The 23,264-nt window shown below is 39.3% G+C and overlaps 1 protein-coding gene across 1 annotated transcript in view; it reads left to right on the forward strand.

Annotated features, from left to right (window-relative positions):
* The first annotated feature begins 4,705 nt into the window (after positions 1-4,705).
* The window catches only part of LOC121873800 (glutamate [NMDA] receptor subunit 1-like), a 50,749-nt gene continuing 32,190 nt past the window's right edge, over positions 4,706-23,264 (forward strand). Inside the window, exons 1-10 of the mRNA XM_042377503.1 lie at positions 4,706-4,768; positions 7,584-7,798; positions 8,976-9,149; positions 17,660-17,862; positions 18,085-18,195; positions 18,376-18,541; positions 18,835-19,073; positions 19,482-19,666; positions 19,972-20,208; positions 20,426-20,604. Of these exons, the coding sequence (XP_042233437.1) occupies positions 7,587-7,798; positions 8,976-9,149; positions 17,660-17,862; positions 18,085-18,195; positions 18,376-18,541; positions 18,835-19,073; positions 19,482-19,666; positions 19,972-20,208; positions 20,426-20,604 (1,706 nt within the window). The 5' untranslated portion in view covers positions 4,706-4,768; positions 7,584-7,586. The remainder of the gene's footprint in view (positions 4,769-7,583; positions 7,799-8,975; positions 9,150-17,659; positions 17,863-18,084; positions 18,196-18,375; positions 18,542-18,834; positions 19,074-19,481; positions 19,667-19,971; positions 20,209-20,425; positions 20,605-23,264) is intronic.

Consider the following 23,264-nt stretch of genomic DNA (forward strand, 5'->3'; position numbering starts at 1 on the left):
GAGATCGGGGTTCTTTTTTAATAACATCTTCATTTTGGAATTAGATAACTTATTAATATTTTCCAGGGGATCTTTCGTAAGCTCACAATACGTGCTTTCATCACTAAGTAATGAATTCATCTTATCATTGTAGTCACTTTTATCCAAAATAACAATAGCATTAGACTTATCAGCCTTGGTAATATGGATATTCTTATTTCTTTTCAAGTTTATCAAGGCTGTTTCAAATCTTTTTGGAATGTTTGAAACAAATTTCTTATGTAAAACACTATGTATACAGCCTTTAGCTATGGAAATATCTTCATTTGTAACATCTGACGACTTATTCTTCTCCAGGTTGATTAAACCTTTAGCAATAGTAAGCGGATTAACACACCGTTGAGTGATAGAAAACTTCCTACCAAAACCAAGAACAAGTTTCTCATTTGTCTGTAGATCATAAGATGATAAGTTTATGAACAAATTTGGATCACTCAATATGGTCCAGTAACTCTCGTTAAACAGAGCATTTAATTTGGCATTTAACCTTCTTTTTTGGGCTTTGTCAGTTTCACTAAGAAGTTGATATACAAAATCACGAATGGTGTGCCACTTATCAACACAAACACTGTTTTGCATAAGTATTTTACACTGAGCACTGTGTTTGAAGGCTAAATTTTACACTATCACTTGAACTCTTGATAAGGGAATCTAGCAACACCTTATCCAACTCAGAGAATGCTTGATTGTCCAGATTTCTTAGTCTACTTGGAAGACAGGACTTGGGAACAATTTTATCATCTCCGCAATCTTTCAAAAACTTCAACTTGTTTTTGAGACTATGAGACTTCAGCAAACTCTTCTTGTAATTACGGTAGATGGGGCGAAGATGAGGATGTTGTTGACAGATTAAACACACAGCGTAAGAGAGACCTGTAAGTTCCATATTTCATGTAAATCCACAATGAAAGCGTGGATAAGATAAATCTTGATAAAATCACACGGGAAAATGGAAACAACGGAGCACCTTAGCTTTCGTCTTTATTCAAGACATCTTCAGAGGCAACTCGATTACATGGACAGAGAGAGGCTTAAATATACAGGGTGACCTTAAAAACATGAGGTCAGGTCATAATGATGTCATCCACTAATCCCCACACCAACACACACGTAGAGGAGCTTAAGAGAAGGGGGGTGACGTGACTAGTCAGGTCAGGTCAAAAATAAGGGACCCACAAAATAACTATCATACATCTAGATCAAAGGTTTCCAAAGCATTTTTAACCTTGGGCCACTGACCGGTAACGCTACCTCTGGGCCACCAGGACACTAAAAGTAGTTTTAGACACTCATATTTCACACAAAACGTTCCCCGGTCGCAATTATAAGATCGTGGGTTCGAATCCTGGTGGGGTGAGGTGTTGATTATATGTAGAAGTCCGCGTGCTTTATTGGGCTAATGAAATATATATGGATCCTCGTGTTTCGAAGCCGGATTTGGTAAAACGTTGCTCTGATCACCTAACCGGCACAGGTGGTCCCTATTAGAGGTTCACAGCGCCATAAACTCGTTGAACAGGCTTTGTGTGAAATATAACAGAGTCTAGGACCGCTTTTAGTGCCCTGGTGGCCCAGAAGTAGCGTTCCCCAGTCGCAATTATAAGATCGTGGGTTCTGGCGGGGTGAGGTGTTGATTATATATATATATATATATATATATATATATATATATATATATATATATATATATATATATATATATATATATATATATATATATATATATATATATTGTAATGCCATCACTCCTCTTTATCAAGAATTTGCCACTAGTCAAAAAGAGGTGAGGCTTGATCGTTAAAGCATAAAGAAACAAACCCCCTGCCACTAGTGGTCACAATAACAAGCAGAGTAAACACTATAATGACTTTAATATTATACCCATCAGGTTCTTAATAAGCCTCAGATTAACTCATATTGTGGAGGAATCACACTACATAATTCTTAATATAATAAAATTAGGTAATGTCTTATAAGTAAGAAAAATGCTGTAACTGTACGAAAAATCAACGTATTCTCAGACTGCTTCACCCATCTTCTGTTAAATGCCAAGAAACTTTAACATTGTACTTAAAAAATTATTATGGTGGATTTTTTAAGAAAATGGGTAAAAGACTTTGAGTGTAAACTGAAAATATCGTAAAGTGGACGTGACAATAAACTGTTTATCTGTCCGTGCTAATACAATATTAACTTTATTTTTTGGTTAGGGAGGATATAAATGATGGTAGGTCGGCCCGCAGAAAAATACCTAAATCGATATGAGGCCCAAGACTGAGGACAGGTTGTCTATGGCTGACTTAAAAGAAGACGGTACTATCAGATATATCCCTACCTTCTCTCACACACTGGCACAAATATTTCACTCAAGTTTCTATTTATACTAAAACATTAAACACTGTATAAGCCAAAGGTTATTAAATACACCCAAGGCCTATCATGCATACACATACACACACACGTATATATATATATATATATATATATATATATATATATATATATATATATATATATATATATATATATATATATATATATATATATATATATATGCAAGTAAATCACTGTAGGTGCGCGTGATCCAGGTATATGCTGATAACCACAAGGAAAAAGAAAACACGAAGTTCCCAAGTGCTTTCGTGTAATTCACATCTTCAGGGGTGAGCATGACTGTAAATTGCCATTCTTAGACTGTCTGATACACAGAATAGGTAACACCTTTAAGTTCAGTATTTATAGAAAACCTAGGCACACTCTTGTTCATAATCTACATAAACGATCTAGATACTGGGATCAGCAGTGACATAAGGAAGTTTGCGGATGACACCAAAATAGGGCGGCAAATTAATTCAGGGCAGGATGCAAATGCATTACAGGAGGATCTAAATAAACTGCAGGGGTGGTCTGAAAAATGGCAAATGAAATTCAACACCAGCAAGTGCAGTGTACTTAATATTGGAAGAACAAATACTTATAATGTATACAGCCTTAACAACATCAACCTAGAGAAGTCGACTTGTGAAAGAGACCTAGGGGTACTTGTAAGCCCGGACCTACGGCCTAGAAAACAGTGCGTTAATGTTCGAAATATACAAACAGAGTATTGGGTTTTTATATCTAGAAGTGTAAGTAACAAGAGTGCAGAGGTCTGTTGCAACTATATCTTGCGCTAGTCAGGCCGCACCTCGATTATGCGGTTCAGTTCTGGTGCCCCTATTATAGAATGGATATAAATTCACTAGAGTCGGTGCAGCGAAGAATGACAAAAATGATTCCGGGACTTAGAAACCTTCCATATCAGGATAGGTTAAAGAAACTTAACTTGCATTCCCTAGAAAGACGAAGAGTGCGGGGAGATATGATAGAAGTATTTAAGTGGGTGAAAGGAATCAATAAAGAGGATATAGATAAAGTTCTTATAATATCCGAGCAGGATAGGACTCGGAGCAACGGATTCAAGTTGGATAAGTTTAGGTTTAGGAGGTATATAGGAAGAAACTTGTTCACAAATAGGGTGGTGGACGAGTGGAACAAGCTTAGCAACTTTGTAGTAAGTGCGGGAACTCTGGAAAGTTTCAAAAGGAGGCTAGATAGATTCATGGATGATAGAGAGTGGTAGTAACTCTCGACAGGAGCTGCCATGCACAGGCCAACCGGCCTATTGCAGATTCCTTATTTTCTTATGTTCTTATGTAGAAGTTCGCGTGCTTTATTAGGCTAATGAAATATATATATATATAGCAACATGCTTGAAATATTTTTGCCAATTACTGAGTCTCCCGCTTAATGCGTGAGTGTTGGTCATACTGTTTAACCCAGTGGTTCTCAACCTTGTTTGCCCCATGCACCCTTTCACCATATGTCAGAATGTCATTCCGCCCTCCTTTCCAAGATTGTCTGCCTCAAAAAGTGCATTCCAAATAATATGCATATAATACTGAAAATCCTTTATTTTTTCCATATTAGTACACATACATTTACAATTTTACATGGATTATTTTTATAGTGGAGTTTTACAAATTAAATGCCAATTGAAAATGTTGATGGATTTATAAAACTTGAATAAAATTAAAATAATTTTTTTATGTTTATAATGAATTACTTAACAGACCAAACTGAAGCATAATGCAATAAACAAAAAGTTCAATAGAATGCCAGGATATTGTAAATTTGTAATTAATTTTATTCAGATGAAGATTACAGTCAATGAGAAACCTGTGATTGTTTTTCTTCGCCAATTCTGGGATACGCGGAGGAGTGCTTGAAAGGGCACAACGCAGGTCATTTTCTACCTCTAATCTACTACGTTGCTTCGTTTTAATTTGCAACAGAGTTGAAAAGCCTGACTCACAAAGATATGTCGACACAAACGGAAGCAATGCACGGATAGCTCTTTCTGCCACTTTTGGGTAGGAATCGCACATCAAGGGCCAAAATTCTGTGATTGATTTCTCATCGAACATATATCTCTTGCTCCCGAATCAGTTCCCCCCCCCCGAAAACCTGAATTCCCACCTGGTTGAGAACCCCTGGTTTAACCAATCAGAGGTTACGTTACTAGCGCGTAAGAAGCTAAGCCCCTCCCCAATGTGTACTCGCGCACTGTATAATATATATACAGTATATATATATACACATACAGTGCATCATAGAGTCAGTGTTAGTGGACCTCTGTTGGGTAATGCTAATAAGAGAAGGCGGTCGTTACTTCAGCATTTAACACAAGGTTAGTATTCTAAACGATGTGTGTGTGTCACATATACCACGTAAAATTGGGATAATCAACGATTGAGATTTAAAAAGTTAACGCTTTTCCCAAATTTATATATATATATATATATATATATATATATATATATATATATATATATATATATATATATATATATATATATATATATATATATATATATATATATATATACTGTATATATATATAAATATTTTTTTTTATTACTAAAATTTAATAGAAATTATTTTAGATTTCATAAAATTTGCAGTGTTTCATTTAGGAGGTCGTTTATCATCATAAGATATACCTATAGTAAGTTAGGTCAGGTAAGGATGGGGAGGTGTCAGGACTGTTTGCGAGGTTATTCATACATCTTTTCATTTACATGTATTTGGTTATCTATATAAATGTATTACGGACAGTATCGATTTTTTTTCATGATAAACATGTCGGTACATGCACAAGCATATACAAGTCTACCATAATATGTATAATGATCTTGTTCAACAGGCTCACTTATAATGGAGAGCCGACACACCAGGAGTCAGGTTTTGCTAACAGACCGTGTGAAAATGATATTGTTGTGGAAGAATGGTTTGTCAGCACGAGAAATATCCACGGAGTCCGGAGCAAGTATATCCACCGTGTACAGGTGGATTCGACGGTGGCAGGAGGAAGGGACGCTGCAGACAAGACCTTATCGCTCAAAATTTTGTCATACGCTTACAAGAAAACCCAACGTCCTATATACATCGCCTGAAAAATCGTCAATTAAAGGCAGAGAGTTTCTGCCGAGTTATATTGATCATGAGAGGGTGTACCATTACCTGACCACAAACTCATATCACAACTATCTACCTTTATATTATGACCTAGAGAGGAACTGCTACAACGACAGCAGTTTAAATATCGCCTTCTTACGCCTTCAACAGCCGTAAACTAAAAAAAAAATCGCTGTTAGTTTGTACATATATTTATATTCAAAATCGCAAATATAATCTACACGACACATATACGTCCATTAAACAAAACTGAGAATTGTGGAAACAGGTGTCTGACTCTATTGAAATGTTGTAGGAATATGGTATGGCAACTCAAAGTATATAATTATGTTACAGTCAAAGTGTGTTATCAGCCATTTCGTGTAATGACTAGTCAACTTTTATAATGTAAACATTTTTAATCTAATTAAACCTAGCAAAACCAAATGTATACTATCTTTATCAAACCTAGCCTACCATAACTTAACTGAACATTAGATTACTTAAGTTAGTTGTGGTCAGGTTAGGTGAGGCTAGGTATATTTCATTAGGATACCTAACTTAACCTAGACAAAACTGGTTCTGCCTAACCTAACCAATCTAATGTTAGGTTAAGTTAGGCTAGGTTAGGTTAGGTAAGGATAGGATAAAGTAGGTTTGGATAGGTTAAAATTAGAATAAGTTAGTTTACATTACACAAGATGACTAATTACATACTTTGTCTATGACATATATATATGTGTAAATCTTATTTGTAATATAAGCAGGTGCGTCTTAGCGGGGAACTGCTGACGTATATTTGAGGTCCATCATAAACTTTATTCTTCAAAGGTCTGGGCCTGAGCTAACGTAGAATTATATACAGAGCATTATGTTCTTACTATTGAATTATTATCACCATATTTATGCTCCTATTACTACTAATAATAAAAATAATAAAATAATAATAAAAATTCCCCGCACCCAGGAATCAAAGAAGCCAAGGCAAGATTAACAAACAAACGGGTGGATTGGATTCTCACCCAAACATTCAGACCCTAAAGGTTCTTCTTGTAAATAACGAAAAAATATCGCGACTGTGCCTGAATGATGATAGTATTTCAATTGGATTAATCAGGTTATTCATAAATATTTCCTGGTAATTGTTATACACCTCAGTGTGTCTTGGGAAGAACCGTTACCCTGACGGCGGTATGCTAGAAGGTTTGTTGATAGAATATGTTTTTTGACTGGATGATCCAAATAAAGAATCACATTGCTAAGATGTTTTCTTATCATTAAGTAAAATGGTTTTTCTCTAAGTTGGTAGTCGATTATCAAGACGATAACGGTAAACACACTAGTCATGCTAACAAACCGGTAAAGAAAATATAACTATAATATCATGGTGACATCTTAAGTTAGTGGAAGTAAAATGGGATCATATGTGAAATCATAAAAGATAAAAGATACTGTACTAACTGGAGTCAGCAGTTTGATCCAAACCTATCACGAAGAAGAGTGCCCTAGACATGAGCACTAATTAACCCGGAAACAGTTTCTCTGCAGGCAGTAACTGCTCCAATTTTCGGGGCTTTCCTCTGGCTACCCCAAACTTTTCCTTAGATATTCACCTCAATTACCCAGTTCATCTGTGCTCCTTGGCCTTTTTTCTTGTGGTAAATCATGTCCTGCATACCCTCGTATGTGGTGCCTCTGGGGTTAACATGCAAGGCATTACAAAGTCCGAGACAACTGCAGGAACTGCTGGTATATAGAACAAATAACAAACGTGCAGAGTGTGTGGGACTACAATGTGCTTCCATCTTGGAGATTACTTATCTCCCTCAAGTGCAGCTGGATGCGAGTGCAGGATGTTATTTTATGGTAGAAAGCGACGTTTCAAATTACAGAGTAAATTCTGATGAATGAAAGTAAATTTTATTTATTTATAGCAATAAGAACAAAAAGTTATCAACCTATTTGGCAAAAACGTCATTTTTTTTTAAGACTGAGAGCCAATTATATCTACTGTACTTAGGGAGACATATATGTTCCCTTTGTTCCAGATAATGGTCTCACTCAGGCATCAAATGGTAGCAGTAGCTGCCATAGTGGTGGGTGCTGTACCCGTGGTTAGTCAGGATTTAAATTTGCCCGTGGAGCAGGTGGGCGTGGATGTGGGCATGATGGTGGGTCAGGTAGTGGAGCACCATCTCACCGGGTGTCACCTGGTGCTCATCACCACTACACAACACTCACACACATTCTCCAATATAATTAGGTAATGCATTCTTCTTTCAAATATATTCTTATTAACATTAACTTGATGATTAACTTAAGTATTTTTAATTTTTTTGTAATTTGTGACATTTACTTAAGTTTATACATGAATTAATTTTTTATTTTTTAAGCATTACATGTTGGTCACTTATAAATGAAGATGAGTTATATATTGAGAAAAATAAATATTAATGATAACGCAATAACGTACGACTTTTTTTTTTACGGGAATTAACCCACCCGGGCACAGGTCACTGACCCACTTCGGGGCCTGGGGGGCGAAAATATAATAATAATAATAATAATAAAATTATAATAATAATAATAATAATAATAATAATAATAATTCATAAAAGTAAATAAAAAAATAATAATAATGAAAAAAATAATAATAACAACACTACAATAATAATAATAAAAAAACATAAAGAAATAAAATGAAATAAAAGGTCAAGACTGAGAAACAATATATGTATGTTGTGTTGTCAATAGTAAGAGAAACAATTGAGACCCTGCAATTGTGTGTAAATGAGGTAAAAAGTCAGATCAGCAACCTGGGACTTGGTCACAATTTTCGTGATGCCATATGGCAGCAGGGTCTACCATTAGACAACACATTATGCTTCCAATATCTTCCCTGTTTGGTAGCTGCCTATCTACCTACTACTATACTCTCCTTTTTTTCATTACAGTTCATACACTTAATTCTATAATGTTGCCCTTCGATATATTTCCATCATCCCAGGATCAGAAGATTCTTACCTGTTGCCCGGGGATCCTCATTAATTATGTAATGTTTGCCTCATGCGCTCATTCACAATTTTTTTTTAATAATTTACTCATTGTGTTTTAATGTTTATGAGTGCATTTGTGCTTGGTGTAGGAATGATTACGTGTAAAGGAAAACAGGATCATATCCAACTGCGTCTTTTGAAGGTTTAAGGCGAAATTTGTTCTTCTCATCATGAAATACTCGCATGCCACAATTTAATTTTACAATATTTTCTCTTGTTTTGTCACCATCCATTTCAAAAAAATAAAGTAAAATTGTGTAATTTTCCAGTAAATAGTATATATTTTTAATAATTTAATACTTGTATGAATAAAACAGGATATTCACGTATTGTTTCTCAGAATCTGCTGGTCTAGGAATAACAATATAAATGTGTGTCCCTCAGACAATTCAGTGAGGATGTAGAAGCTGGCATGGTAGTGGATGCAGGGTGGGCGTTCTCTCAGAACCAGCTGACCCAGGACAACCTCGTGCAGGGGCTGTGGGGAGACTCTAGAACTACCTGTCGGGGACTCATCCTTGACCTCACCATTAGCAACAGTATTGACGTCGCCTTCAGGTATATATATATATATATATATATATATATATATATATATATATATATATATATATATATATATATATATATATATATATAAATATATATATATATATATATATATATATATATATATATATATATATATATATATATATATATATATATATATGTGTGTGTGTGTAAATAATAATAATAATAATAATAATAATAATAATAATAATAATAATAACAATAATAATTAACTGTTTATTGAAAGAGCATGGCAGCCGGAAGGCTGAAAATATACAATTTCATAATTGGAGAGTGGGTCTCTTGATTTACAAATGATATACAGGTAACATATGTGATATAAATATGATATTTAATAATTAGGTGTTGATAATTTTTACAATGGTTGGGACTGGGCTGTTCTTATAGCAATCAGTACGTGCTCGTATGGGCTGGATGCGGTTGGGCAGGTGTGTGTCCACGTGGCCAGGACAGTAAGAACATAAGAACATAAGAAAATAAGGAGTCTGCAATAGGCCGGTTGGCCTGTGCATGGCAGCTCCTGTCGAGAGTTACTACCACTCTCTATCATCCATGAATCTATCTAGCCTCCTTTTGAAACTTTCCAGAGTTCCCGCACTTACTACAAAGTTGCTAAGCTTGTTCCACTCGTCCACCACCCTATTTGTGAACCAGTTTCTTCCTATCTCCCTCCTAAACCTAAACTTATCCAACTTGAAGCCGTTGCTCCGAGTCCTATCCTGCTCGGATATTATAAGAACTTTATCTATATCCCCTTTATTGATTCCTTTTCACCCACTTAATACTTCTATCATATCTCCCCGCACTCTTTGTCTTTCTAGGAATGCAAGTTAAGTTTCTTTAACCTATCCTGATATGGAAGGTTTCTAAGTCCCGGAATCATTTTTGTCATTCTTCGCTGCACCGACTCTAGTGAATTTATATCCATTCTATAATAGGGGCACCAGAACTGAACCGCATAATCGAGGTGCGGCCTGACTATAGCAAGATATAGTTGCAATAAGACCTCTGCACTCTTGTTACTTATACTTCTAGATATAAAACCCAATACTCTGTTTGCCTTACTTCGAACATTAACGCACTGTTTTCTAGGCCGTAGGTCCGGGCTTACAAGTACCCCTAGGTCTCTTTCACAAGTCGACTTCTCTAGGTTGATGTTGTTAAGGCTGTATACATTATAAGTATTTGTTCTTCCAATATTAAGTACGCTGCACTTGCTGGTGTTGAATTTCATTTGCCATTTGCCTTCAGGACACGTATTGTCTCGCTGGTGGTTGACAAGTGTGTGTGTGTGTGTGTTGGGTGAGTGATGGCCGTGTGTACGATATCCAGGTTTTGTTAGGTGAAAATGGGATAGTTTATTAAAGTTTAATGCCAAGTAACGCCCTCTTAAGTGAGGCAGCCTCTTGCCACTTGGTTCTTAGCCTGCTAGTGTCTCTTTGACTAGCTAGAAACGGTTATAATTAATATGTGCTTATGTTGTGGTGTCTTTGCTTGTAATAAAGTCTTTGATAGATAAGTTACAGGTAAAAGATTTATTTTGGATTGTAAATTCTTGCTTAGTTGTAAAACTAAAAATGTAGTATACTGTATTTACTTACATGTAAGGCATGTGGATAACTATATGTTGGAAAACTAGTCAGTATCTGCACCGAAGAACAGCGGTCACAGGCAATGTGTTCGTTATGGTACAGAGACATATGTAGGTTATGTATCTAAGCTACTGTGCCGAGTAGCAACCTTGTATATAAGCTACTGTGCCGAGTAGCAACCTTGTATATAAGCTACTGTGCCGAGTAGCATCTATGTATATAATTACGTGGCAACACTGCGCGTGTTATGTGGCAACATTGCCCGGAGGCTGCCATATGGCAAGGCAGTCTCAGTCCGACTCTGTGCGCAGTGCAAGGCACATGCTAGTCACCACTTGTATTTCTCCTATCCGTTAATAAATGGACTTTAGTGTTACCCGGTGTTTCCCTATCGATCACTGCCTTCTTCAGGGAACACTTGGAACCTTCCTGGCGTAGTGAGTAGGATCTCTGGACTTACAAGTGTGTGATCAATGGACAGTTAGCCGGCGATGTGCGATTGCCGGCGATGTGCATGTCGACTCTTAGTGTGTTGTGTTGTGTTGCGTTGTGTTTCGCCGCGACGTGCAGTGTTGCGCCGTCACAGTGCGTTTTAGTGATGGTGGCAGTGTTAGTGTCAGTGTATTAGTGTGTCTAGAGATGAGAGTTGAGCATTGGTCTGTGTTTTGTGGTACCCACGGAGCACGCAGGCGTATACCCTTCTCGTGTGACATCCGGGGAGACACTGACGTTCTTGCCTCCGTGGCAGCCACCACGATCTGCTCTCTGAGACACACACACACACACAAACATGCACGCACTCACGGAAAGAACAGTGGACTCTCTGCGTTATTTTTGCACTGTTTATGTCATATATATGTGGTTCGAGCTGATGAGGCGCCACTTTATATACTAAACAGCGCAGTTCAAGCATACTAAGATGGGCGGTAAGAAGGGACAACGCCAAGATGGGGGACATGACTCCCCACCACCTTCTCCTCTACCGGGCACAGATGGAGCTTCTGCGCCCACTGCCCCTCATCCTTCACCTACAGCGACAGACATTGCCACAATTCTGAGGTGGATGGACGACAGGGACGAGAGACGCAGAGAAATGGAACTTCAGAGGGAGGTGATACGAAGAGAGGAGGAAAAGGCGCGCTTTGATGCAATATTGGCGACCCTGGCGCTAACCCACCCTCCCTCACTCGCAAGTATCGCGCACCAAGGCGCCAGTACCCTCCCTCCTCCACCACACCAGCGTGCTCCAGGCACTCTTGCTACTCCAACAGCTCCCAAGGCATCTGTTCAACCCCCACCCGCCCTCTCACCAGACGTCACGTTTCAGCTTTTTCGTGAGTGGAGGCGGCGGTGGACAGATTACTCCACGATGGTGGACCTTGACAGCATGCCTCCAAACAAACAGCTCATCCAACTGCGGATGTGTTTGTTGCTGGAGACCCAGAGAGTTTTGGAGCACACGTTGCAAGTGCCTCCCGATTCTTCAGTGACGGATGTGCTCGACCTGTTGCAGGAGCACGTTAAGGGTCGGAATAACGAGGCTTTGCGTCGCCACGCCTTCACCAGCTGCAAGCAGGCGGAGAATGAATCCTTTGACGACTTTTTTGTACGTTTGAAGAGTTTGTCGGAGGAGATCGACGTCTGCAAGGCGCACAGCCGGGAATGTGAGGAAGCCTGGATCAAGCACGGGATCTTGACAGGTGTCAGGCAAGAAGAGTTGGTGCAGCGACTCATCCCCCTGGACGCTTCCTCCACACTCCAGGTGGTAGTGACTGAATGTCGGTCATACGAGGCCACCAAGTCCGCCACCTCTGCCTTACGTGCCCCACCTGCAGTGAGAGCTATCTCACAGTTCAAGAAGGGTAAGAAGGCGGCCAACAACGTGAAGGCTGCCGCACGTTCTTCCACGCCTCCGCCTAGTGCTTCCTGTGGCAGCTGTGGAAAGCAGCATGGCCCTAAGACATGCTCGGCCTCCGACGCATTGTGTCTAACACAGACAGGTGCCCTGCACGAGGCCACAAGTGTCAGGCCTGCAGTCGCTATGGACACTACGACAAGTGCTGCCGCCAACCCAGGCCCCTTCAGATGGCCCATGCAGCCCCAAGCAGCAGCTGAATCACATCAGGAGGGTGGAATCGACCACACGCCCCAGGGCTACCCCTTCCCCTACCATCCGCGTCGTCCTCACACACGGTGATGTGTCGGGTCACATCGAGGCGATATCGGACACCGGCGCTGATACTACGGTGATAGCCCTGAAGCACCTCCAGAAACTGGGCCTCACCAAACGCGACCTGGGACCACCGCCGCAGCTGCTGTACTACAATGCAGACGGTTCCCAGACGCTGGACGCTGTGGGTTCCTTTCAACCGGAGATCACCTACGGCGACAGGTCGTGTCACGGATGGATGGACGTGCAGCCTACCCTCGCTACACCCTTGTTGTCGTGGGAGCACTGCAAGGAGTTAGGCGTGGTGCCCAGAGACTTTCCCGAGCAGATCCCAGTTGCTCGGTACACCGCCAGCAGGGTGCGTGAGTCAACGAGCGACGCGCCTGGCGCTGCCGCACAGAGCTGCTCAGAACCCGCGTCCACTCCCGCCCAGCCTCCACCCAAGTCACGGCTGCTTCAACAGCAGGAGCCCCTCTTGTGTGACGACGAACCCACCAGGCCCTTCGAGTCCGTGTCGGCTGATTTCTTCAGGACAGCTGGGAAATATTTCCTAGTCGTCGCCGACCGACTCTCTGGCTGGCCTGTGGTGGTTATCTGTGGCTCGGACACGACGTCCGCGGCCACCATTCGTCACTTCCGGCACCTCTTTCGTGACCTGGGCGTCCCCGTTCGTCTGCGGACGGACGGTGGGCCACAGTTCACCAGCCGGGACTTCACAAGATTCCTGGAGCCTTGGGGAGTCCGCCACATCGTGTCAACACCCCACTACCCACAGTCAAACGGCCACGCTGAGGCTGCGGTCAAGACAGTCAAGCACCTCATCCTCAAGGTGGCCCCTTCAGGCAACATAGACTGTCAGGCGTTTGAGAAAGGACTCCTGGAGTTACTTAATACTCCCACCCCCACAGGACGCTCCCCTGACCAGATCCTGTATGGTTGCCCTCTCCGCTCTTGCGCTCCTGCACACGCCAAGGCCTTCGCGAAGGAGTGGCAGACCAGAGCCGAGAGCTGCGACGACTGTGCCAGCCTTCTTCAGCCGCTGGAGATTGGTGCCCTTGTCCGCGTCCAGGACCCGACGACGGCACGTTGGGACAAGGTGGGCATAGTGATGGGCATCGGCCGGTCGCGAGACTACAAGGTCAGGATGCCGAGCGGCCGTGTCTGGTGGAGGAACCGCCGCTTCCTCCGGCCAGACCCACCCCCTGCTGCTGGCCCCCTGACCGATGACGAGTCCCCCACACCTCACGAGGATCCGTCGCACAGTGCACCTCGACGCTTGGAGCGACTTAGGACTAAGAAGTCCGCTCAAGACAAAGACTATGAGCGTGAGGGGGGGGGGGAGATGTAGGTTATGTATCTAAGCTACTGTGCCGAGTAGCAACTTTGTATATAAGCTACTGTGCCGAGTAGCAACCTTGTATATAAGCTACTGTGCCGAGTAGCATCTATGTATATAATTACGTGGCAACACTGCACGTGTTATGTGGCAGCATTGCCCCGAGGCTGCCATATGGCGAGGCAGTCTCAGTCTGATTCTATGGGCCGTGCAAGGCACACGCTAGTCACCACTTGTATTTCTCCTATCCGTTAATAAATGGACTTCAGTTTTACCCGGTGTTTCCCTACCCATCACTGCCTTCTTCAGGGAACACTTGGAACCTTCAACATATATCTATGATCAATTTTAGACAGTATAATAAGGGTTTTAATGAATGTGTGATACAAATAATTGAATAAGGGGTCTTTTCGGATTAAATCTCTGTGCAGTATTTTTCTCTTAGGTTTAAACGATAGAATGTAGGGATTTGGTTCTTATTTTAAAGGTATAGAATCTATAGACGTATTGGTATTGGGTTTTATATCTAGAAGTGTAAGTAATAAGAGTGCAGAGGTCTTATCGCAACTATATCTTGCGCTAGTCAGGCCGCACCTCGATTATGCGGTTCAGTTCTGGTGCCCTTATTATAGAATGGATATCAATTCACTAGAGTCGGTGCAGTGAAGAATGACGAAAATGATTCCGGGACTTAGAAACCTTCCATGTCAGGATAAGTTAAAGAAACTTAACTTGCATTCCCTAGAAAGACGAAGAGTGCGGGGACATATGATAGAAGTATTTAAGTGGGTGGAAGGAATCAATAAAGGGGATATAAATAAAGTTCTTATAATATCCGAGCAGGATAGGACTCGGAGCAACGGATTTAAGTTGGATAAGTTTAGGTTTAGGAGGGAGATAGGAAGAAACTGGTTCACAAATAGGGTGGTGGACGAGTGGAACAATCTTAGCAACTTTGTAGTAAGTGCGGGAACGCTGGAAAGTTTTATTAGGAGGCTGGATAGATTCACGGATGATAGAGAGTGGTAGTAACTCTCGACAGGAGCTGCTGGCCTATTGCAGACTCCTTATTTTCTTATGTTCTTATGTTCTATTTTTCAAAATCTGTTCCTAGAGGATAAAGAAGTCATGAAAACCGTAAAAACCGACGTGTTGTTCGTAGTATGAATGAGAGAGTTGATATTATTGATATACTGAATGAAGTTAAAGAACCATATGCATGTAAAGTCTTTTTTAGAGAAAGTGTTTTGTTTTACTGAAATCTCTTTCTTTTAAAGTTTTGGATAAACTCACCTCTTATAATGACAATAATGGCGATGCAACTCTTTTCGTTATAGATGCCTTTTGTAGTAGATTTAAAAAAAACACCCAAGACAAACTGTTAACAAACAAATGAATTTGTTGTAGTGCCCTTTGTGAAAGAAATATATGAAGACGTTAATATTTGGTCCATTTTTACGGATACCAGCCACAATTACGGGAATTTTGCCAGGTAATCCACAGAATGATTATATTAAAGTTTATTGCAAGTATTCTAGAACTGTAGGTAACACTCTTTTTAACTCCAATTATTTTGGGATAAGATAGATTTAGATAGACTTAGGATGATAATAAGTGCTGATTATAGATGTGAGGCATCTGCATATTTTAGTAGAGATTATGGGTTAGTCTTAACAGGTGTTTTGATTATTGCTGAAAAAAATAATATCAGAGAAATTGTAATTTTTTTTTAAAGGATTAGCCCACCCGGGCACAGGTCACTGACCCACATCGGGGCCAGGGGGGCGAAAATGTAATAATAATAATAATAATAATAATAATAATAATAATAAAGATGATAATAATAATAAAAATAATAATAATAATAATAAAGATAATAATAATAATAATAATAATAATAATAATAATAAAGATAATAAAGATAAAGATAATAATAATAATAATAATAATAATAATAATAATAATAATAAAGATAATAATAATAATAATAATAATAATAATGATAATAATAATAATAATAATAATAATAATAATAATAATGATAATAATAATAATAATAATAATAATAATAAAGATAATAATAATAATGATAATTATAATAATAATAATAATAATAATAAGGATAAAGATAATAATAATAATAATAATAATAATAATAATAATAATAATAATAATAATAATAATTATAATAGATAATAATAATAATAATAATAATAATAATAATAATAATAATAATAATAATAATAATAATAATAATAATAATAATAATAAAGATAATAATAATAATAATAATAATACTCATAATAATAATAATAAAGATAATAATAATAATAATAATAATAATAATAATGATATAATAATAATAATAATAATAATAATAATAATAATAATAATAATAATAATAATAATAAAGAAATAAAAAAATGAAGAAGAATATCAAGAGTGAAAAACAACATATGTATGTTGTGTTGTCAATAGTAAGAGAAACAATTGAGACCCAGCAATTGTGTGTAAATGAGACAGAAAGTCAGATCAGCAATCTGGGACTTGGTCACAATTTTTGTGATGCCATATAGCAGCAGGGTCTACCATTAGACAACATATTATGCTTCCAATATCTTCCCAGGTAGTAGTACCTCCCTGTTTGGTAGCTGCCTACTACCTAATACCCATGTAAAGAGAATTAGTTAGTGTTAAAGATAATATATTTAGATCAAATATTTGAGCAATCTTTGTCTAGATTTGTAGGTGTCACGTGTAGGGAATATAAGATCGAGGAAAATTAATTTAATTTATGAATGGTTGCATTAGGTTCTTAAAATTTTTGATAATAGAATTATTAGATTCAATCTCAGTAGGCGCCTCAAAGAATCATTATTCGTTAGACAAGATACTAAAGAATATATCTCATCGTTTTCATGACAATTTTTTAGTAATACCTACCAATAACGCTGCTGGTAATTATATGGTTAAATGTAAAAGGTTATAGGTTAAGATCATGCTGAAGGAAATGGGAAGGGATAGTGATAGTTCCCCTTTCTATTATTCAGTGCATTTTGTTAATAATACACACCCACCCACACACACACACACACACACACACACACACACACACTCACACACACACTACTACTACTACTTCGGTGTCACTCGGAATCGAGTATGACAATCATCCAGCTATGATACAATGATATTATTTTTAGGGATGTCACCTTGGTCGGTGAGTTATGAGGTGACTAAAGAGACGGGACCTGCAACGTCGTTCACATTCGTTGCACATGTGGAGGGCTCCATCTACTGCGGCAGGGGCGGTGTGTGTGTGCGTGTGTGTGTGTGTTTATAAGCATGTAAGATTGGCTTATGAACCTCACAGTTTTATTAATAATTCTCTTTAAAGGTTTTTGGAGTCAGCAAAGTTGTGGAAGCACTCTGAGACGCGGGTGGTGGTGGTGGGTGGGACGGCAGGAGTGAAGGACGTCCTCCTCCACCATAGTCTCCGTAACACTGTCCACGCCCTCTACTTGGCCCTCCACGATCTCACCCTCCACACCTCAGCACACCTTGGCAAATTAGGGCTCAGGACAGTTTTACCCCAGGAAGGTTAGAAGTTGTATTTCGCTACTTATTGTGTCCATGGGAGTTTCTAGGAGAAGGCACATTTCCTTTTCTTTTCTATACATTTTAGCCAGACGGACGCAACTGTCTCTGTTTTAAAGCAAATGATGTCTTCCGAGTCTCTTGAAATTAATTTCACGATGTTAGAATCATTCAAACATCAAAATGAGGAAAAACTTAACCAGATAAAATATTTATCTTTGTCAGATTCATTGAGTGAGCGTGTGCTGCTGTACCGGCGGTGTTTGTACTGTAACAACGGGCAGGCAGACGTCCAACTTATTCTGCAGAAAACTCTCTCTCAAGGACTCTTCCAAGGTACGAACAACAATAGTAGCGATATATATATATATATATATATATATATATATATATATATATATATATATATATATATATATATATATATATATATATATATATATATATATATATATATTACCAATTGTATGAATGAATCAGTAAATATATGCTTCAGCTTATCGTCTTTCCATTCAGATCAGTTCCAGAATTTCAGAGGTCATAGGTTGCGGATTGTGACTGTGCCGTACTTCCCTTACATGGATTACGTAAGGAGACGTGATGTACGGGGAGGCATAGTTGAGCCCAGAGACTCTCTAGACATTAGGATCATCACCAGTTTCTCCCATGTACTAAACTTTACGTAAGGATGTTTTTCACACTAACTAATACTATTTTATGTATAATCCGAAGTGTAAAATAATTGATACTATATATCATGTTTTTAAGAAAATATTTGTTAAAAATATTTACACATATATGGATAGGTCTGTTGGCAATGATATTTTACACGCAAATATATGTCCGCAATAAGGGTAAAATGAAAATCATAGCAAACATTTTAATGTCAAAGCTCGTTACTTTTACTGACTATAATCTATAAAATAAATTCAAAATTAAGCCGAAGCTAAATATTGTTTTCAATTCCTCAATTAGAATTGACTTATTCGCTGAGCCTGACCGTTCTTTCGGTGACGAGAGGGATGGTAATTTTAGCGGGATGATTGGTCAACTTCAGCGAGAGGAAACCGATTTCAGCACCATTGTGGCGCCAACAACGGGACGCCTTAAAGTTGTAGAGTACCTTCGAGCGTACCCATCAGATGTGATGGCTGTGACCTCTCTGAAGCCCTCACTACTACCAGCCCACCTGTCCTTGATAAGACCTTTCTCAGGTTTGTGTAAAATATACCTCTTTACAAAATTGGTGTGTGAGGTAAAATATTTCCCTTAGAGAATAAAATGTTAAAGCTGACCGTAACCCTTAGTCTCTCACCTCTGCCTAATATTGACCAGAGGCAACAATTTCTGAAACTAAACTTCAGGAATCTATTCTAAAAGTATAACAGTGATAATACAAAATTTACGGCATTAATATACAGGGAAAGTATAACTCACCTAAAGACAAACATACTTAGCACACAGGTATTCTTACCAGTAATTACGGATAAATTGTATGTAAATAGTATATATTGCCATCAATAAAAGATATAGCTACTATACAAAAGTTGTATATTTATATTATACAGTTATTTATACAAAAGAATCTAGCGTGTGACACCAACTGCTCTTCCTTCCTTCAGGAGACCTCTGGTTTGCACTGCTGTGGAGCGTTGTTGCATGGGGCGTTCTTATGTGGGTATTGCAGAGGGTGTGGCAGTTGGTAGCAGGAGGTCGCAGCGTCAAGTTCAACACTGCACTCCTGTATGGCTGGGGCGCCCTCCTTGAGCAGCCACCCCGTGACCCCTCAGTTAGTGCCTCAGGCCAGGTCAGAGTTGTACCTTGTATGTTCCCATTTCTCGGATTCTTAGTCCTTCGAAAAGCTACCAGATAAATTACCCATTGATTGTTCTTATAATTTCTATAGTAAATGTAAATATATACCCTGTCCATTTCGGTTGCTTACTTCCCTGATCGTGTTTAATGTCTAGGTTTGATAACATATATATCAACGAACATTCATGTGACCAGGCGTTGACGGGGTAGTTAGCCGTGGGAACATCACCTTTGCTGTATATCCAGGGGAAATGTTTGACGATGGTTGATGTATTACTCTCACAATATTATGTCCAGATGTTGGTTGGGTGGTGGCTGGTATTTTGCCTGGTCATCGCTACAGGGTTCCGTTCCTCACTGATCGCTCACCTGACGGTCCAGGGGAAATCATCAAGCTTAGATTACTTCGAGGATCTAGTGTCTCAGGGTAACTGGAGATGGGCCACAGAACCATGGCTCTACAAGGGAGCAGCTTATGAATATTTCGCCAAACACACCGACCCTGTGGTGAACCAGATATTCAAAGGAATGGAGGTAAAAACTATCTGGAATTTCCTCGAAAGTCTTAACATAACTTTTTTATTTAAGAAACGGGGAAAAATAAATAAAACTTGTTCTCAGACGTCTAAGTACTTCTTTGTATGTTCCTCTAAATGACGAGAAGAAATGAACTAACCTGGAAATAAATAGCATTGGTTAACTCGTGTTCTTCGTGTGGTATAATTCGGCAATATATTTTCTTATGTCTCAGGTGATGGAAGCGGATGAGGCTCTACAGAAGGTGATGGCAGGTGGATTCTCCCTAATAGACTTCAAGAACTACATCAGCGTCATCGTAGCCTCCCGTTACACCGACAGCTTAGGCAACACTCCATTTTACATCAGCAATAAGGAAATATCGGTCTTAGCTGCTTTTGGTTGGGGAGTTAGGTAGTTAATACGGTCTTTTGTGTTTTTGCAACAACTACAGTATGTCTCAATTTGCATTTTTTTTTCGGAAGGCAGTAACCACAACAGTATATAGAATTAATTACATTCCTACAATGTTCTGCTTTAATAGATTTTTTCTTTGGGCTATTTTACACCAGTTACTTGTTAAATTAACTGATACAAAATAAGTCCTATAAAGAGAACATATAATATATATTTTAACTAATAACTATACAGTAATTACACTTGTCACGTGTTTGTTATTGTTAGTGTGGTACATGAGCTCATGTTATTGTCATTATTGTGTATGGGTTTGTTGCTGTCGTTGTTGTTGTAATTGATTTGCTGGCCGTCAAATTCAACGGTCATTGTGGCAGTCGCTGTTACGCTGAGTGACGGACCTTTGGCTTTTTAAGGGGTTGTGTCGTTTCGTAAGTTGTTGGTTTTCTAAATAGAACATTAACCTACGTTTTATAATTCTCTCCATGACTTTACATAGACAATTCGTGAGCGCTATAGGTGGGAACGAATTTGGGTTGGTAATGTCGCCACTCATTTTTGGAATAGGTACAACATTCCCATATCTCCAAGAGACTGGGAACGCCCTCGACATCCATATCTCATTGTAGACCCCTAACACCCTGAGCAGGTCTGCCCTGCTCAGGTGCTGTAGTATATCGTATCTAATCTCATCCGGTCCAGGACTGGTTTCTTTGCAGAATTTCAAAGCACGATCGAGTTTGTCTTCGGGAAACTCATGGTTATAGTCCCCCCCTCCTCCACCGTCAAATATAATGAGACAAATCTCACAAGAAGAGAATTACATAAATAAGTAAGAATAGAGAGTAGGAATGTAAAGATAGGAAACTTGGTAGCGTGGCCTGGATGTTATTTACTCAGCGTCAATACGCTTATCTTATCTCGTATGTCAATACACGTATATTACTTCTTAAAGGGACAACTTGTTAAACACCTCTTCGATACAACTATTTATTAATTCACTCAATGACATGGACACATTAATATCACTATTATATCGGGGTACTAACACATTATGCTTTACGTTACTTGACACTGACTCTCGGACACACCTGAATGAATACACTTCCCACAGTAGGTAACTCACCCTAGGACGTTCTGACAAGACTCACGTGTACCCTGACATAGGCCCAGTGAGTGCTGGCTGGGCTGCCTCCTATGGTAGAATCTGCTCAGCTGGCGATGCCGTGGTCTGGTCGGGAAGTCTCCCTCCCGACCCGGGGAGGGGACGTGCGTGACTCTGCTTAGTGAACCGAGCGACGACCCGAACGGGAGGGAGATGACAGCAACCAGAATGAGAATCAGTATGACCAGAATCAGAATGATAATGATTATGCCCGTGGACGGGACTGTAGGGCCTTTATATGGGGTCGGCCCAGCCGGCTTCTGACCTCTAACAATTAACACTAAACTGGTTTGATCTGGATAGCTGCGTGCAGGTGTGGTCCTGCCCAGGTGTCTTGGTTAGGTGCGGTTGTAGGTCACCCGGCTCACGTCATTAGCGGGCGAGGTCAAGTCCCTTGGGTCGACCTGAGGTGTGTCAACCCGGAATGTGGTGGTACCACGAGGTCTGTAGTGTACTTGCTGTTATATGTGATATAATTCTGGGCTGTAAGGTTTGGTCTGACAATCAATCATTACACCTCCCGCCAAGACCAAAGCTTCATCACAGAGACTGATGTCACATATAGACAGCAACATCACGTGTGGTATCAAAGATAATCCTTGGGGCGATAACATAGTCTCACATTTACAAACAACAATCTCATAGGTGTATGTTTTTCTACTGGTTTGATCTGACAAAGCTCACTATACCTCCCGCCAAGATCAAAGCTTCTATGCCAGGAGAAAAAGGAAACATAGCAAGTGAACATAGAATGAAAAAATCCTTCATATGTAGCATAGTGTCCGAGGCAAACTTGCAAATCACATTCTACAAACAATAACAGGTGTTACATTTCCTTATCAGCCCATGTCAAAATAATAATTCATCTCAGTCAGTTATCTAGCTACAACATCGTGTTTCATAGTCCAAGACATTGATCAAATGAACTCATAGAAAAAAGTGAGACTAAAAAAAACATTCTTTGTAGTAAACATCAACAAAATCAGAGAAAATACTTCAAAATACACATAAAATGTTCCTACTTCACATATTAGGGTATTGATATCTTTTTATTATACATCAACAACATTTGTACATTAGTTGGGTCCGGCATAGCTCACGTCTTCCATCCAGCTGGTATCTGAAAAATAGGGGATGGCGGCAGCTCAGCAGCTGTAGTCGGTTGGTCCTTCATCATCGACTTTCTTGTGATGTCAGGACAGCACATCTTCTGTCTTCTTTCTTCACATAGCACATCTTCTGTCTTCTTTCTTCACATACCGCACCTTGTAGGTCGTTTCTCCACACCTTCTGACTTCTTCTCACTTCCTCCTGGTTTCTATACTATTCCAGACGAGTTTTCTGTCCCATCTGTGTTCTTCCTCTACGTTTAGAGCCTCATTTTCAACGTCTTCTAGATGAATTTTCTGTTCCATCTTCCTTTTTTCTTAGTACATCATCATTTTCATCTTCCAGACGAATTTTCTGTTCATCTGCGTTTCTTTATACATCTTCA

The sequence above is a fragment of the Homarus americanus genome, unplaced genomic scaffold (genome assembly GCF_018991925.1).
Source record: "Homarus americanus isolate GMGI-L3 unplaced genomic scaffold, GMGI_Hamer_2.0 scaffold25827, whole genome shotgun sequence".
Lineage (NCBI taxonomy): Eukaryota > Metazoa > Arthropoda > Malacostraca > Decapoda > Nephropidae > Homarus > Homarus americanus.